Raw genomic sequence first — 17,183 nt, forward strand, 5'->3', positions numbered from 1 at the left:
TACATCTAAAATTATATATCTTTACCTGGGTCAAATAAGTTGAAAATGTGGTTCTAGTATTATTCTAATAATTTTTTTAGAACATTGATCTAGATTAGGTTCTGAAAGAAAATTAAATAAAGAGAAAAAAGAGCAAACATATCAAAATGTTATAATTATTTTGAAGAACATAATTATGTTTTTAGTACTGCTGTTTTATGTAAATTACAGGAAAATGCACAGACTCTATGAGACACTTCCATTTTGTGTCACCAAAGCTCTCATTTGGTCCAGCCCGTATGGTGCAGTGGTTGAGCATCAACCCATGTACCAGGAGGTCACTGGTTGTTTCCCTGGCAGGGCTCATGCCTAGGTTTTGGGCTCAGTCCCCGGTAGGGGCAGCTGATCAGTGTATCTCTCTCATCAGTGTTTCTATTTCTCTGTCCCTCTCCCTTCATCTCTCCTTAAAATCAATTGAAAACATTTTTTTTTTAAAAAAGGTCTTATTTGAGTGAATACAAGCTTTGTAGGATAATAATGCTACTGGATCTACTTATGACTTTAGTGTATTTTTTTTTAGTTGGATTTATCTTTACTAAAATAGCTTTTCATTTTTTTCTTTCTTCTTTTCAATCCTCACTTGGGGACATGTTTTATATTGATTTTTAGAGAGAGAGGAAGGAAGAGAAAAAGGGAAAGAAACATCCTTTGGTTACCCCCCCCCCTACTCACTTCCGCTGGGGATTGAACCCCCTACCTAAGTACAGTACATGCTCTGACAGGGAATCAAACCCAGAACCCTTTGGTGTATGGGACAACACTCCAACCTATTGCCCCAGGCCAGAGCAAAATCACTTTTCTTAAACAGATATGCACCTTTAGTATTAACTCAGTTATTAAGTGGACGAGCTGTTAAGCTAATACATATTCTCAGTGGGAAGCTTGCTTAGGTCTTTACAAACTTTTCCTTTTCTTCCATCTATCTGAGCCTATTACCTTTTGTCTCAAACTGTGCCCTCAGGCTTTTGAACACTTCCAGGGAGAGTAATGCAAACCATCACTGCACTTAAAAGTGCTAATGAAAACATGACTTCTGAGTGAGGCCAACCTGTGAGCATAGGTGATTCTTTACCTAGTCCATAATGCTGTCGCCCACTGATCCCTTTACCCCCAGGGGAAAGACTTTCTAAAAAACACCCTTATTATTTCAGAGTCTAAGAATTCACAGTAATTTCTCTTGAAGCCTCTTGACTAGAGATGAATGGCCATTGCTAGTGTGTTGGTGTGCTGAAGCGTGCCTTTTAACAGCAGTACCCTGACCCTGAAAGGCTGTGGGGTGGGTTGACAACATTTGTGTAAGTGAGCTATGTTAAAGAAGTCATGAGAATTGCAGTCAATTAAATGTATTTTAAGAGTCACTTTCTGATTAACTTGTTTAACAACTGCATGTTATATGAACTAGTGCAATACTTATTTCTTGATACATTTAATCCAATTAATGGATGGAAATTAATTTATGATGTTGAGTAATGTTTTTCCTACTATCAATATACTGAAAGTTAATCTTAGAGGTAGAGAAATAAATTAAAAAGAAATGTACTTGCCCCATTTATATACAAAATTCTTTATTAAAAATATAGTCTAGACTTTAAGTGTCAGCCCTGGGATATTTTATTTAAACTATGAACAAAGTCCTATAAAACTGAAAGGCAGAGAGAATTCGAATACTTGAGTCTTCCCACCACAAAACCTCTGAGGCCACACAGCAAGATTTTGTCATGCTATTGTTTTTGGATAAAAAGCTAACAAATTGTGAGATCAAATAAGGACATGTGATGGATGAGTTTTCTTAAAAAAAGATATAATAGAGGTTCTCACATTAGTGTATCTCTACTCAATCTCTGTTTTAATTGAATACCATCTTTTGAATTTCCCACTTCACATATGATCTATTGGTCAAATGTTTACAATATTTGGTTCTAAATGCTTTCTTTGTAATTTCTCAATTGTAATGCACCCTGCCCATGGCTTCAACTTTATTTAATAATTTAGGATTAATGTGTGGCAAAAAGAGAGCATTTCTAAATGGAGACTTCACTGACAAGTTTAAAAATCTTTTTTAAATGTCACGTCCTGCAAAAAAACAAAAAGTTTAATAGTGCAATACTTATTTATTGATAGATTTAATCCAATTAGTTGATATGAATTAATTTATGATATTGAGAAATGTTTTTGCTACTATCAATATACTGAAAGCTAACCTTAGAGGTGGAAAAATATATTAAGAATAAATTTGGTTGCACCATTTATAAAATTATTTACTAAAAATATAATATAGACTTTAAGTGTCAGCCATGGGATATTCCATTTAAATTATGAACAAAGTCAGCAGCATCATTGTTGCTGTTACATGTTTTTCACATAAAAAGTGTTATTCTGACATTATTTGGAATATCTTGCTCTTTGTTGTTTCTTTTTTTTAACCCCCATTTGATTAGTATAAGATTGTTTTTCTATTTTCAACAAATAATAAATAACAGAATGCATCTCTGCTATTAAATAAAATTAAGTTTGACATACACAAGCAAAGATCTCAGAAAAAAAGAGATAATGTTAGAGAGAACTAAGTTAACTGTGTATAGTGTACTGAGTTTACAGAGCTTTTCACTAACCTGGGAGTTCTTTATATTACTTTTTTCCACCAGGATTTTTCCATACAACATACTTATTTGGAAATATTCAGGTTTTGTTGTTTTTGCTGTAATTGTTGTTCCTTTTAGTTTTTAATGGATAATTTCAGCCCAATGGAAAACTATTGACAGTTTAAGAGCTCCCCACTTTTTAAGCTCCTAAAGTAGAAGTTGTTTTATTGACTTGTCAAACATTTTCTTTTCAGACTGAGTAGTCTATAGTGATTGATGGGGAGGGGGTTTTGAAAGGAGGTTGAAATTATACAGGAATGACTAAAGAATCATTTATAGAATAAGAGGAATCTTTTTAAATTTCATAACCGATTTATTCACTATTTTATTATTTTACTTTTTCAACAACAATAAAATATAAGTTCTATGCAAAATGCAGTTCACTAAGCACTGGGAAATAAGTAAGCTTCTATCCCTTTTCTTTAAAACCTCGTAGTGCGGTGAGGGTAACAGAGATATAAAAAGATAACCTCAAGATAATGTAGTAGAGGTTAGAGCTGAGAAATCTACGTGCAATTCAGTGAAGCTAAAAAATTGTGTCCTAAAGGGGAGGCAACAGGTATTTTAGGCATCATTGCCACAGAGTATATTTTGCTTCCAGAATAGTGAAATCATGCAAGTGGAACTCAGGGGTATAAATGGAAGTAATTCCATTTGAGTTTGGGGTGGTAAGTTGGAAGATAAGAAAATTGGTTTCTATGTTAAGGTGTTTAAACTCTATGCTGTAGGCAATGAGAAGTTATAAATGTGTTAAGCAGATAAGTGACTTGATAGGTAGTATATATTTAGCAATAATTCCAGGAATGCATCTGGGTTGAGAAATATTTGTGCCTGGGAGACATGTTAGGTGGTTTTCTAAAGATAGTAGGAATGAAGATATATGGGCAAGTTCAAGAGAGATTTCTAAGATAGAATCTAGGTATTGCTTTCTAAGAGGTCCTTAATTTATCATCACTCTATTAATTGTTTGTTGTAGACTAGTGCTGTCCAGTAGAACTTCCTATGCTGATGGGAATGTTCCACATCTGTACTCCCCAACACAGTAGCATGTGGCTATTCGTGTTGACATATGACTAGTATGACTGAGGAAATGAATTTTAATGTTGTTTAATTTTAATAGTTTCATGTGGCTGGTGGCTACAGTTGCAGTATAGACTACCAAAGCATTCATTTACTTAACTCATTTTTATTTATAATTGACCCTGTGTATGACACTATGCTAAACAATAGTTTTATAGAAGTTTTTTTTGAAAAAAGACATTATACTTGTACTCATTGAGTTTATAACTTAGTAGATGATATATGCATTAAACGAGGAAACACAGAGATTGTGTTTATATAATTGGCAAGTGTGGTAAATGCTATAATAAAAAAATTACAGCGTGCAGTAGAAAAAATGTGTGGAAGGTATCTCTGGGAAAGTGGTTTTTGAACCAAATGTTGAAAAGGATTAGGAAATTATATGACAAAGATGGCAGGGATGGAAAAGAATATTCCAGGTGGACTATGAAACTATGCATCTGTAAAAACTAAGAATCTGTTACCCTTTGAGACAGCATGGGTGGACCTGGAGAGTATTATGCTAAGTGAAATAAGCCAGTCAGAGGAACATAAGTATCACATGATCTCACTCATATGTGAAATCTAAAAAATAAAATACACTGACAAACAAATAGGTCCAGAGACATGGAAGCATGCCACAGACTGACAGATCTCAGAGGGAAGGGGGTGGGGGCAAGAAGAGATTAACCAAAAAACGTATATCCATAAATGCATAATAGACACAAACAGTAGTGCTGTGGCCAGGGGTGGGATGGGAGCTGGGTGGAGGGGAGCAAAAGTAGGGGAGGATGGGAGACATCTGTAATAACTTCAACAATAAAAAATAAACTTAAAAAAGAATATTCCAGGCAGAAAAAAAGCACATGTGAAATCTCAGAGATGGGTTTTTCAAAGCAATTAAGGAATTAAAAGAAATCCACTGTGACTGGATTGTAATAAGTGGAAAATTATCACAATAGTGACTGTTTTCCCTTTAAAACATACACACAATTTCAAAAGTCTCCAGAATCCTTATCTTTCTTGTTTATAAATTACATTGACTAACATTGCAGATATTGAATCCATCATGTACTAGTATATGCAAATCTGCAACAAGTTCCTGTCCCAATAGGTCTTCAATGCATTTTAATCCCCGCTTAGTCCTATCCTAGTGATTTTGGTACTTGCCCTATAGACAAGGTCTCCTATGTTCTTAGTAATTGTGGTTTCCAGAAGATAAGGCAGAGATTAAGAAAATGTGTAAAGAGATACACTCTGAAATTTGGGACAAGAGACACCAAAAATTTTATGGGCATAGATTTTATATTTGGACATGTTGAACTTGATGTGGCTCTGGGATATGCTGTCATAATATCCACTTGAAAAATGAGAACCAGCAGTAGTGTCTAGACCAGGCATGTCAAACTCAAAGGCTAACACGGGCCAAGTAAACAAGGTTTACGTTTATGTGGGCTGCAAAAAAACAAAAGCTTCAATTTTCATAGAAACGTAGGTTTATTTCAATAGAGACATGCTGAAAACAAAGAGCTGCAATAAATGAGTAATCATTAACATAAAATAATAGAACATTTTAATAAAATTAACATTTTGTCTTGAACATTAACTTACCAGACAATGAATAACTGCACAAATTAATAAACATAACACAAATGAACCTATTTTTCTTGTTCTCTGAAAGCAAAATATTTCCTGTTGTGCACACCAAACAAGTCAGTACAATACTAATGACGTGGCAATCGGCTGCTAAAATATTTGCTGCTGGTATTAGTGGAGAGAAATGGTGCACCTGCACTTAATGCCATAAGGGAAATGAATGCAACACGATTATAGTAATCAGTCATTAGCAAACGTTGTAGTTCATTATTAATAATTATTTATAACAGGATATTGTAAAAATTAAGTTATGAAATTTTTATTAAAACGTTTCTTACATAATGTTATATTGTCTGGGCCGCAAAAATATTCATAGTGGGCCACATGCAGCCCGCGGGCCATGAATTTGACATGTTTGGTCTAGACCAGTGATGGCGAACCTATGACACGCATGTCAGCACTGACACGCGTAGCCATTTCTGATGACACGCAGTCACTGAGGCGGCCGCATGCCGAGGATGAAACATTTGCTGCTCCTGAGGATGAAACATTTGCAAAATAATGTTTTTTCCTCAAAGTGACACACTACCCGAGTTATGCTCAGTTTTTTGGCGAAGTTTGACACACCAAGCTCAAAAGGTTGCCCATCACTGGTCTAGACTCATGAATTTGGAAATTACCAGTATAGTGGTGGTTCTTAAAATCATTAAAGTGTCTGAAATTGCCCAAGAAAATGTGTAGTGCAAGCTCAAAGAGAAAGGACAAAACCTGAGAGACAATGACATTTAAGAAATAACAACTGAAAATGTCTAAAAAGACAATTGAGAAGAAATAGTTTGATACCTAATTGGAGAACTGGACACAAATATTGTTAGAAGTCAAAGAAAAGAAGGAAAAAACTCCAAAGAAAAAGCAGTTGCCAGTAATGTCAACATCAAAAGGAAGTCGGGTAAGACTATGATTAAAAATCGGTGTTAGGCCCAGCCGTAGTGGCTCAGTGGTTGAGCATCAACCTATGAATCGACCTATGAACCTAGGAGGTCACGACTTGCTTCCCCATAGGGGGTATGCAGGAGGCAGCTGATCAATGATTCTCTCTCATCATTGATATCTCTCACTTCCTCTCCATCTCCCTTCCTCTCTGAAATCAATATATATATATATATATATATATATATATATATATATATATATATATATATATTTAAAATCGGTGTTATATTTGGCAGTAAGGATGATAATTTTTCCCTGAATGATATGAATATTAAACTTGAGATCAGATCTAGGTTTACATCTCTGCTCTACTTCTTCCTAGCTCAGTTTCTTAACTTAGAAAATGAGGGCACCCATCTCTCCCATTACTCTTTTACCAGTCAAACGAAATGCTTATATGAGATCATATGCATGTGAATGTGACAGATATTGAGGAAGAAGGTCCTGGAAAACTGAGGAAGGGTGACTTAGATGTTTGTTTTCAAGCAATTAACAATTTAAGAGACTGACTTGTAAATAATGTAAGTACATGGCCATATCACAGTGAGTTAAATGTCAAAATTTATTTGCACACACACACGTCATACATCTACATTTTTGGAGCCAGTTCAACTAACTGTGCTTAGGAGAGAAAGAGTGATAGTATATGTGTATTGGGAGGTTGGAGACAGGTTAATTACAAAGGTTACTGGAAAGCGTTAATATTTTATTAGTTTTAAAGGCTGAATATACTGTCATTATTTTGCCCTAATTTTTAGCAATATTGGAATCTTATTTCTGGACATAGTCAAAAGAATTTGGAGACATGTCTGGTGAAATTGTATCAATAATTTGAACAATGCACATTTTGGACAAAAGGTATGGACAGGGAGAGATACTAAATAGTAAAGAAGCTGACTTGGAAGATAATTTCATAGGGTATGTTGATCAATGACAGACTCAGGAGAAAAAGTACTTTCATCATCCACAGAATCTCTTTCAAATCCAACATGCTTATCATTGCACATGGCAGAACACATTTACTTATGAATTATCTTTCAGTTGTGTCAATACTTTCCAGTTGTTTCATATTTAAAACTAGAGGCCCAGTGCACGAAATTCATGCAAGAGTAGGCCTTCCTTCCCCTGGCTGCTGGCACCGGCTTCCCTCTGGCACCCAGGACCCGGGCTTCCCTCGCAGAGGGAGGCAGGGCCCCGACCAATTGCATCGCACCCACCTTGGCTGGCCTGGCACCAGTGGGTGTCATAGCATGGTCCCGGATGGTCGTTCCGCTGTTCGACCACTCAGTCGATTTGCATATTACACTTTTATTATATAGAATAAGGAACTTAGTCTAGAATGATTTATAAAGTCCTTGCCAAGATCTATGATTTGTTGATTCTGTAGAACACCGATATTTTTAAGCACTAAATGGGGCACCTTACACCCTGGACTGCTCTCACAGGTGGTAAATTACACAGATCTGCTTGGTAAGGTAAGACATGCTGACTGAACCTACAGGTGAAACAACATGAAATAAACCCACTGAAAAAATTTTCTCTATTTACTTTGCAAGTTAGTCCTTTTAGATGCTATTATTTCTACTATGTGATGTTCATTGCCGTGTGTGTGTATGTGTGTGTGTGTGTGTGTGTGTGTGTGTGTGTGTGTGTGTTCCTTGAAGAACCACCCTGTAAGTTAATGTGTGGAAATTCCAGTCACTTCAGTGAGGTTTGCTTACAACTTTCCGCCTCAAGACTGTTTTGCATTATTTTTGGATTCTGTTCATTTTTGGAAGCATTGTCCATTAGCTTACTTATGCGAGCCCACACCGGATTCCAGCTGTAGGTTATGCCAGTTCTCTTTTTTGTTCTGCAGTATTTCCTTTGTCCATGCCAGGAATTCAGCTTGGATGGCCCTTTCACATAACTTGCCTGAGGGGGGCTAATTAATAGCCCTTTGCCTCAATTCCCCTTGCATTGTCTATTTTGATATATGGTCCTATTTGGACAATTGCTACCTTTGAAGATTTGTGTTTTTAGGCTGATGACACTTTCCGTATTTATTGATCTCCGCCAGGTTGTGGTTTTTTGCTTACGCTCAGCATGTCACTTACAACCTAAATGAGAGATTTAGAGCCCACGAGTTACAGATGTGCTTTTGCTCCACTACCATCTGTTTTCCTGTCAGAAATTCCTAGGCGAGGGTTTATGGGGCTGGCTCTAGCTTTTTATTATTTAATGAACTCTCATCCTACCTGAAAAAGACTGCTGAATATGTCTAGATTTACCTCATTTTAATCTGTTAAATCTTAGAAATGGGATTTTTAAAAAAAATGTTGTATATTATCCAAATCCTACATTTATAATTTTTACAAGTTTTTGAAGTAGTTTGAAAAACATGTTCTCCATTTCAACTCTCCAATGACAAATCAAAAACAGTCATCTCTAAACACTGGAGTTCTTTTTAAGGGAAAAATTATATTTTGCTTTGAGAGGCTCCACAGAGTTGATTGCTTTGAAAACCACTGCATTTAATACCTGCCATACACGTTTTTTGCGTGTTTTTTCTTCTCCTCTCCTTTGTCTGTGATGTCTCAGTTTGTATAGTTGTGGGTTTTTTTCTATTAAGGTATTTCATGATTATTAGAAGACGAAGTAGAAGACTTTATATACTGTATATACACATACACACATTTTTTTACTTTTATATTTTAGTGGTCAGAACTTTTTTTGCCATCTCAATGAAACAGTGACATGATATAGTTATAACATATTGCAAAGAAGACTCATAGGCTGGAAAGGAAAATGCAACATTTTTGACTGTGATTTGATTCATTGGGTATAATTCACTATCTTTTATTAGTTCAATAAATATATTAAAATATCCTGATTTAAGTTCTTCCTCTCGGTTTAACCATCTATTTTAGTATAGTATGTGGAAGGCCCTTCTAATGAGGCTCTTGAGATTTCATTCCAGGTTTTACTTAATATTTCTCTCACACATGATCATAATTTCAAGCTTCTAAATAGGCCATCCTGTGTTAAGATTATTAATATTACTGTTATTTACTTATATATACCATCTAGACCATCCATATTAAGTTTACAAAGATTATAAAATATTTCTTTAGAAAAAACTCAGTGAAGACTGAGGCAGTACAGAGAAAAGTAAATTGGACAATTGCTCTGACATGTCAGTCGCTTGATCATATCTCCAATATATCTTGGTACAACTGGGTCTTTAGGCAATTTGAAGGCATATCTGAACACAAGACTATTTAAGACCAGCCAAGTACAGCTGTTATTATAAGTAGCATATCAGATAAGCATATGAATGATGTAGTGAAATATAACATTGAAAACACAAGAGTATTAAATCGCCCTTATCTTATTTGTTGAATTTTAAAAAGAGTCTGCTGTGTGTTTGCCTCAGTGTGACTTTTTCCACTTATGAAAACAAACACAATTTTATTGATTTAGATTACTCTAGTATTTAGGTCACACTTCAAAAGAAGGTGGGCAGAGTTAGTTCAAGTTAAAATCTCTGAGATTAAATGTTATTGATGGGTTATACTGGGGAGAAGGTGCACAAAACATGCTTAGAGTATGGTTTTCAAAGTGTTTCAGGACATTCCTGAACAAAGATGCAGAAGAGCAGCATTAGGCAAAAGAACTAAATTTTAAGCAAAGGAGAATTTATAATCTCTGACTCTAGGATCAAACCATTTTTTAAAGTGCTTAATGTATGTCATTCTCCAATGTTTATTGATTAGAAAAGCCTGGTATCCTTCAACTTAAACTCATCAGTATCGTTACAAATCTCTGAATACACATCCATATTCTAATAGAATACATATTCACAAATATCTTGGAGATTTCACTGATTTACAAAATCATCAGGATTTAAGAGCATTGGAGCTGATAGTCAATCATTACGTTTTCTACCAGCTTCTGTTTCACAATATGCTGGTGAAAATGACAATATTTATAAAGTGCTGAGAGATCCTCAAAGAGGATAGGACACGTAGACAAAATCGTGTTTAACAGATGAACCCAGCATAGTGACCCTAAGGTCAAAAGACACACTCAATAAGAGTTCACGTGTGACAGCTTGTAGCTACTCCACATGGCTATGTAAGATTTATAGGGATGCGCATTTGCTGGCACAGTGGAAGGAAAATGGAATCACTAGCAACCTGCCTCATGACTACTCTACCCTTTAACAGTTACTGTGATTACAAGATCATAGTATTTCATAACATGCAGCCATCACCCAACCAAATGACTGAGAAATACTATATTTTACAGTTGCTAAAGATTGTACGTTGTGTTTTGTTTCATTTTTCATTTTTTTCTTATCTTTCATATTAATCACTTCAAAATTATATCTATATCTATATCTATATCTATATCTATATCTATATCTATATCTATATCTATATCTATATCTATATCTATCTATATATATTGCAAGCATATAAAAAGCTATAGGGAATAAGAAAACAAGGACCCTCTGCACTCACCACCCAGACTGAACCCATGTGGTCGGGCTTGTTTACACTTAATTTCTTTGTTACTTTCATCTGCATCTTTGTGTAGAGGATGTCAAGGCTTTGGCAATCAGACCACAAAGAAGCTGTGATAAATAGAGTGGAGACGTGTAGGAGTGAAGGGTGACTAAAAGCTGCTGATTCTGACATCTCAATAATAAATCTATTGTGTTAGTGAGAGGTTGTGTTCTTTAGAACTTCACAAAAATAAGCAAGGAGGTGACACTTTAATACAAAAGTGGTTGCCTCCCTTTCAGCCCTCTTGTGGGCTTAAAGTTCTCAAGGAGGATTGTGTGGATTTGCAAACAAATCCAGGGACTGAAAGCTGGTCAACAAAGTCAGCCACTGACACTTCCCTGCAGGAGAAATACAACTCCTTGTGAATTGAACTTTGCCACCCAGGTCATGCTTCTGGATGTCTGTAAGAGTTACTATCCAGTCATTAAATGCTTATAATCCATTGCTGAGAGCTATTATCCCAGAAACTATACTTGTTTCCTTGCTGACAGCAGGTGGCTTTCATCTTTGACCTGGATTTTTAAAAATCTTTTTATTCCCAAGGGGCCAGGGAATGCGGCTTGAGAGGTAGGCAAGGATATTTGAAGATTCTTTTGTTTAAAGGATTGCAATTTCCATTTGTCAGGTTAAAAACTATGCAAGTATGGTATAAATTCCTTTTCTGTCCCACAAATTTAGAGCTAGTAAAATAGTTAGCATTTTTTTCGTGGTCTGTCTTAAATATGGATGATAATTACAGTTAGAAAGAGGGGCAGTATTTGAAAATGGACCTTTATTGTCATTTTTATCTAATAAAATGGCCTTTATTGTCACTTTTATCTACTAAAAGGAAGAATGTGACTGCTTTCTTTTATGATTAAGTAGTGACGTGTACACCTTTTAAAGGAATGTCCTCAAACAAATATTCAAGCTATCTATTCATTTAGCAAAATAATTTGAGCAACCACTCTGCTGTGGTAAAGCAGTAAGGCAAACATAGTTCCTGGAATTGTATTCATGATAGTTATGTATTTTCTTATATGTAAATTGAATCAACACTATTTTTGGTACTCATTGCTGACTCTCTTAAAATATACAATTAGACAATGAAAATTTAATAAATATCTAAGTATGTAAGAAGAATACATTAAAATAGAATGGTTTTAACTAGAGCTCTGCTTAGTACACCTAGGGCTTTGCTGAAAAAAAATATATATAAAGGCTTGGTGTGTGAATATAAAATATTATAAATCAAGGGTCATGTGAAAGATGAAGAGATAACTTGCCTTGTATTTTTAAAATCATTTAAAATATATTTCCTTTTGAATAATTCCAGATAATATATTTTCTCACTGAAATACTGCTGTACATTGACACACGATTCGTTATTACATTAGGAGGAAGCATTAATATTTCCTCATTTATGTTAACATCTGGATTTATATTTATTAAATGACCTGAGGATATTAGCATTAACAATAACAATCATATCTAGATAAACCTGCCTTCACATCTGCAGACATATGACATCATCCAATAGCTAGCTGACACACAGATTATTGTTATTATTGAGCAATGATAATTAATAGAAACACCTTGTACAAAACATAATTTTAAGAGCAATTATACACATTTTGAGAAAGTTATTATATACAATATATTTTGTATTTACTTTATTTAAAAAACCTCTTATTTTACTTCTCTGCTAATTACCAAATCTTTTAGTAATTCTTCATTGTGTACTAAATAACATATGAATGCTTTGTCTGGTATAAAGGCCTTCCTTGATCTTACCCCAATTTACTTTTATAACATGTCCTCCACTATTTCAATCTATCCCATTTGTCATCAAAACCAAACTTGTCCTGGCTCTCCATATATGTTATGAATCATTCCACCTATTGTCCTTTCCCCCTAGTTTCCAGCACTTAGACTATTTCCTGAACTGATCTCTGTATGTCTGAACCTACCTATCATTTAAAGACAGTATTAAATCTAATTCTTCAATGAAGCCTGTCCTCAATTTTCCACTAAAAATAAGATTCAAAAGAGATTCAAATTCTTTGGCATTTATCTATAGTTTTCTCTATACTTTCCTAAAGACTTTCAGCAATTTTATCTTGTACTTTTAGTCACTAATTATTAAGCATATTTATTAAACACCTGGCAAGCAGGGTGTTAGTGACACATCTGGAGTAGATGTTGGGTAAAAGGAATAAGAAAGTACATTTTCTGGTGAGAATTAAAAATTATTAGAAAACCAACTAAATGTTATTTTTCTTTTTGTTATCACCATGTGTCAGCCATTCTAAACAGTAGCGGGGTCAAAATACAACTGCCATGAAAGGTTTTTGTTTGTCCAAGATCTAAATAACTGCTGTGCTTACCATCGTGTTTCTATTATGTATATGTACACTTATCTGTATAGTCAGCCTCCAACACACATAAACTCAGCTGCACACATGTTCTAAAAGCAAGTTCCTAATGACTTGGAATCATTCAAATTTTAAAACAGTGAGACATAGAGCAGTCTGTGAGGTGTGATATCTTGTTTGTTAAGTGCAGATTTTAGTTCATGGATGAAATATTTTATTTCACTTGGTCATCTTTAAATTTCAAAATTATTATTTTTAAAATTATTTGTTATAACCCTAAAGGACAATTCAATAAAACGTAATTGTTAAGTAATAATTATACAGAGCTATTGCTGAAAATGATTCTGTTGTTCAGAGGAATGTAAAATGTGATTAACTCTGGGTGTCATGGTGTTAGGTGCTAAAGCTATAAAGATAACTAGGGTCTCCAGTCCTCTGGATCTTAATTGCCTTCTTAGATTTCCCCCAAATCTAAGAGGTTTCTGAGATTTGCTTTGTTGCTGTCATTATATCATCTTAAAAATCGCATGTTCATATTACCCATGTTAACACTAAAAGGGATCTTTGCCTCCTCCTCCCATTTTCTTCAAGAATAGAAGCTATTTATATGAGTTTCAATTCTCCTGTTTGAAGTAGTCATTTAGATGCTTTTCTGTAATTTAATTTAACTTTCAAAGATGAAAGAAACATTAGGGAGGCAGCTCCTAAATGTACAGCCTAGAAATTTGACAGTGAAGTTTTGTATTAACTTTACAGATCGTAGATTACATGAAGGATAAAACTTTTTATAGACTTTATATTTAATGGTAAATACATTAATGGAAATAGTGGCCTCAAAAGTAATTTTTTTGAGATGAAAATTAAGTACTTAATATATTTAAACTGTGAAACAGTCTCATTTTATTTATCATAAGCATAGCAGATCTAGTTGAGTCAAACAAAAAAAATCATATTAATTTGGTGTTCATAAGGACATATTAAATTAGAAATAGCAAGTATATGTTTTTATGGTGAATTATTCCATAGTTTAACTGTATTTGGTTGGATGAGAGAAGAAACACTAAAAATTATTAAAGTCAGGCAAGAGTGAAAAGTGACAGAAGCCGTCTTAGAGTTCTGAATACAGTTTTTCAATGACTATCATGTAGAGATGAAGAGAACTATTACAGTAGTCAATGCAAGGAGATAGAAGAAAACAAAATACAATAAAAATAAGAGCTCTCTCCCAAAAGATTCAAGAAATGAAAAATAAAATCAAACCTAGACTGGGAATGCTAAATGCCCACGAGAAAGTGCGTTACCAGACCAGGAGAAAATAAAGGGAAGGTGGAAGGTGTACTGAAAACCCATACAGAAAAGACAAAGGATGACACATACCTCTGAAGAAGATTTTTATGAAGAAGAACCTACAATTCTAGAAAGAGAAGTGAAAACCGCTCTGAAAACATTGGGAAGAAGTAAATCATCAGGGTTAGATGGGATACTGATACAATTATTTCAAGCCACTTTGTCAAAATCCTAACGAGAAAATGTCTACAAATGTGGAAAACAAAGCAATGGCCTAGGAACTGGAAATACTCAATACATATCCCCATTTTGAAGAAAAGAGATGCCAAGGAGTCTACTAGTAAACTCTTAGGACCGTTACTGTAATACCTACACAGGTACAGTGATCCTCAAGGTGATGCAACAAAAACTTCTACCTTACATGGAACAAGAAATGCCAGCTGTTCAAGCTGGATTCAGAAAAGGAAGGGGTACTCTAACTGTAAGCATTTTTTTAGATATGAAGTGCTGCAAAGAATTTCGGAAGAAGATTGGTCTATGCATTATAGGCTACAGTAAAGCCTTTGACTGTGTGAATCACGAGAAACTATGGGATGCTCTAAAGGAAATGGGTGTGCCTCAGCATTTGATTATCCTGATGTGTAACCTGCATTGTGGACAGGACAAATTCAGATAAAATATAGTTTCCTGTAGGCAAAGATATCAGACAAGGGTCCATTTTAAGGCTAATAGGAAAAAGAACAAAAACAAACAAACAAAAAAAACTTCAATTGAAATATGGTGTTGGAGGAGAGCTCTACTGATAGCCTGAACTGCCAGAAAGACAAACAAGTGGGTCCTATAGCCTTGTCCTATGTTGGGCTCATCATGAGAAGGCAGACTTCTTCAGTAAAGACAATATAATAATACTGGGGAAATAGAAGGCAGCAGGAAAAGAAGAAGACCAAATGGGAGATGGATTAACTCTATAAGAGAAGCCATAGGCATCAAGTCTACAGGAGCTGGGCAGGGCTGCTGCGGACAGGACGTTGTAGACCTCACTCACTAGTAGGGCCACCAGGAGTTGGCGCTGACTCAATGGCATGTAACACACACATGCCTGTTTATTCCATTTAATTGATTTAAATGCTTATATTTTACTAAATGTCTAAAAAAAACATTTTAATGAAATGATCCAGAGTAAAATAAAATATGGAAAATCAAGATTGCTTTAATATGTATATGTTTATGTTGCCTTGGAGTTTAATTAGTAGGGCAGTAAATTTGGAAAAGATTTTTTTAAGTCTATACCAAAGCATATTTCTAAAGATGCAAATATTGACCTAAATCATATACATAATACAAGTCAGTGCTAGCATTTATACAAGTTTAATATACTTGAACACTTCACACATTTGTCATTTAGTCATCAAAATAACCCTATCTCAAAGCATTAATTCAATTTTATCTATGAGAAAACTGTTTTTAGTAGGTCATTGAGCAAGAATTGGCAGAGATGGGAGTCAATTCCAAGCCTGCCTTATTTACTTATGCCTTACACGCATCTACTCATTCAGTAGAGGTATGCTGCTTATAATGAATTAATTTAGCCATGAGAAAAGCATTTAATGTTGGGGGACAAAACTGTCTTTTCTTTTTTCTTAGTTTTTATTTATTTATTTATTTTAAATTTTTATTGTTGAAAGTATTACATATGTACCTTCCCCCAACCCCATTGACCTCTTCTCTTTTCCCTCATTTGAAAGTTCTAAGACTGGAATATGTAGGCTCTCTGTCTTTTGATGCATGATGGTAAATCTGTATCTTTATTTCTTTTCTTTTCTTTCTTTCTTTCTTTTTTTTTTTTTTTTGTCAGAATGATGTAGGAGGACAACGCAGCCTGATAAACAAGTGGACGACTTTTCTTAAGGCCAGATTGATTTGCTCAATTCCTGGAAGTGATGGGGCAGATACTCATTTTGATGAGCTCCGTAAGTCACATATTTCATTTTTCTTAAAAAAAAAGTCTCATTGCCTAATTAATTCAGCATTTATTTTATTTTAGCCCCAACTGCCCGATTATATAGCCCAGTACAACTTTGAAGGAGTGGTTCTTACTAAATTTGCACACATAAAGAACACAGATGTGCTCTAGGTCTGTAATGAAACAATTCTTCCTCAAAGTTAAGGGGGAAACAAAACTACAGCAAGAGACATTGTAGCTCTGGGACTACAATGCCCATGCATTATCCATGTAGTCTTTCACTTTGGAAGGAGCCACTCTCTGTATACAGGTAAAAAGACCTTGGGTTCCTTATTCTGTGGATGCCCCCTGCTGGACCACATAGGAGATTTGGTGAACTCTGTCCCTCCAACTTGTTAATAAAAATACTAAATTTTTTTAAAAGAGGGGTGAGGGGAACATCTGTAATAATTTCAACAATAAAGGTAATATTTTAAAAAGTTAAATAATAATAATAATACTCAGAGAAGCATTAGACAGCTTCTTTCTGTCATCCCCCCCTCTTTACTCCTCTCAAAGCTAATACAAGAAGGAACTTTTTCAGTTTCATATAAATTTATTATTATTAGCTTTTATCTTCTTGAATTTGTCTTTGTTGGCAATATAAAAAAGGTTGTATCATTGATGATTTTGTCAGAATTGTATTTTATAGTATTAAAGT

General features: G+C 34.6%; 1 protein-coding gene across 1 annotated transcript in view; it reads left to right on the top strand.

Moving 5' to 3' along the window:
• SEMA3D (semaphorin 3D) overlaps nucleotides 1–17,183 on the top strand; it is a 187,176-nt gene that overhangs the window by 133,027 nt on the left and 36,966 nt on the right. Inside the window, exon 9 of the mRNA XM_079786686.1 lies at nucleotides 16,376–16,490. Coding sequence (XP_079642812.1) covers nucleotides 16,376–16,490 — 115 coding nt within the window. The remainder of the gene's footprint in view (nucleotides 1–16,375; nucleotides 16,491–17,183) is intronic.

Source organism: Cnephaeus nilssonii (assembly GCF_951640355.1).
Source record: "Cnephaeus nilssonii genome assembly, chromosome: 12".
Taxonomy (NCBI): domain Eukaryota; kingdom Metazoa; phylum Chordata; class Mammalia; order Chiroptera; family Vespertilionidae; genus Cnephaeus; species Cnephaeus nilssonii.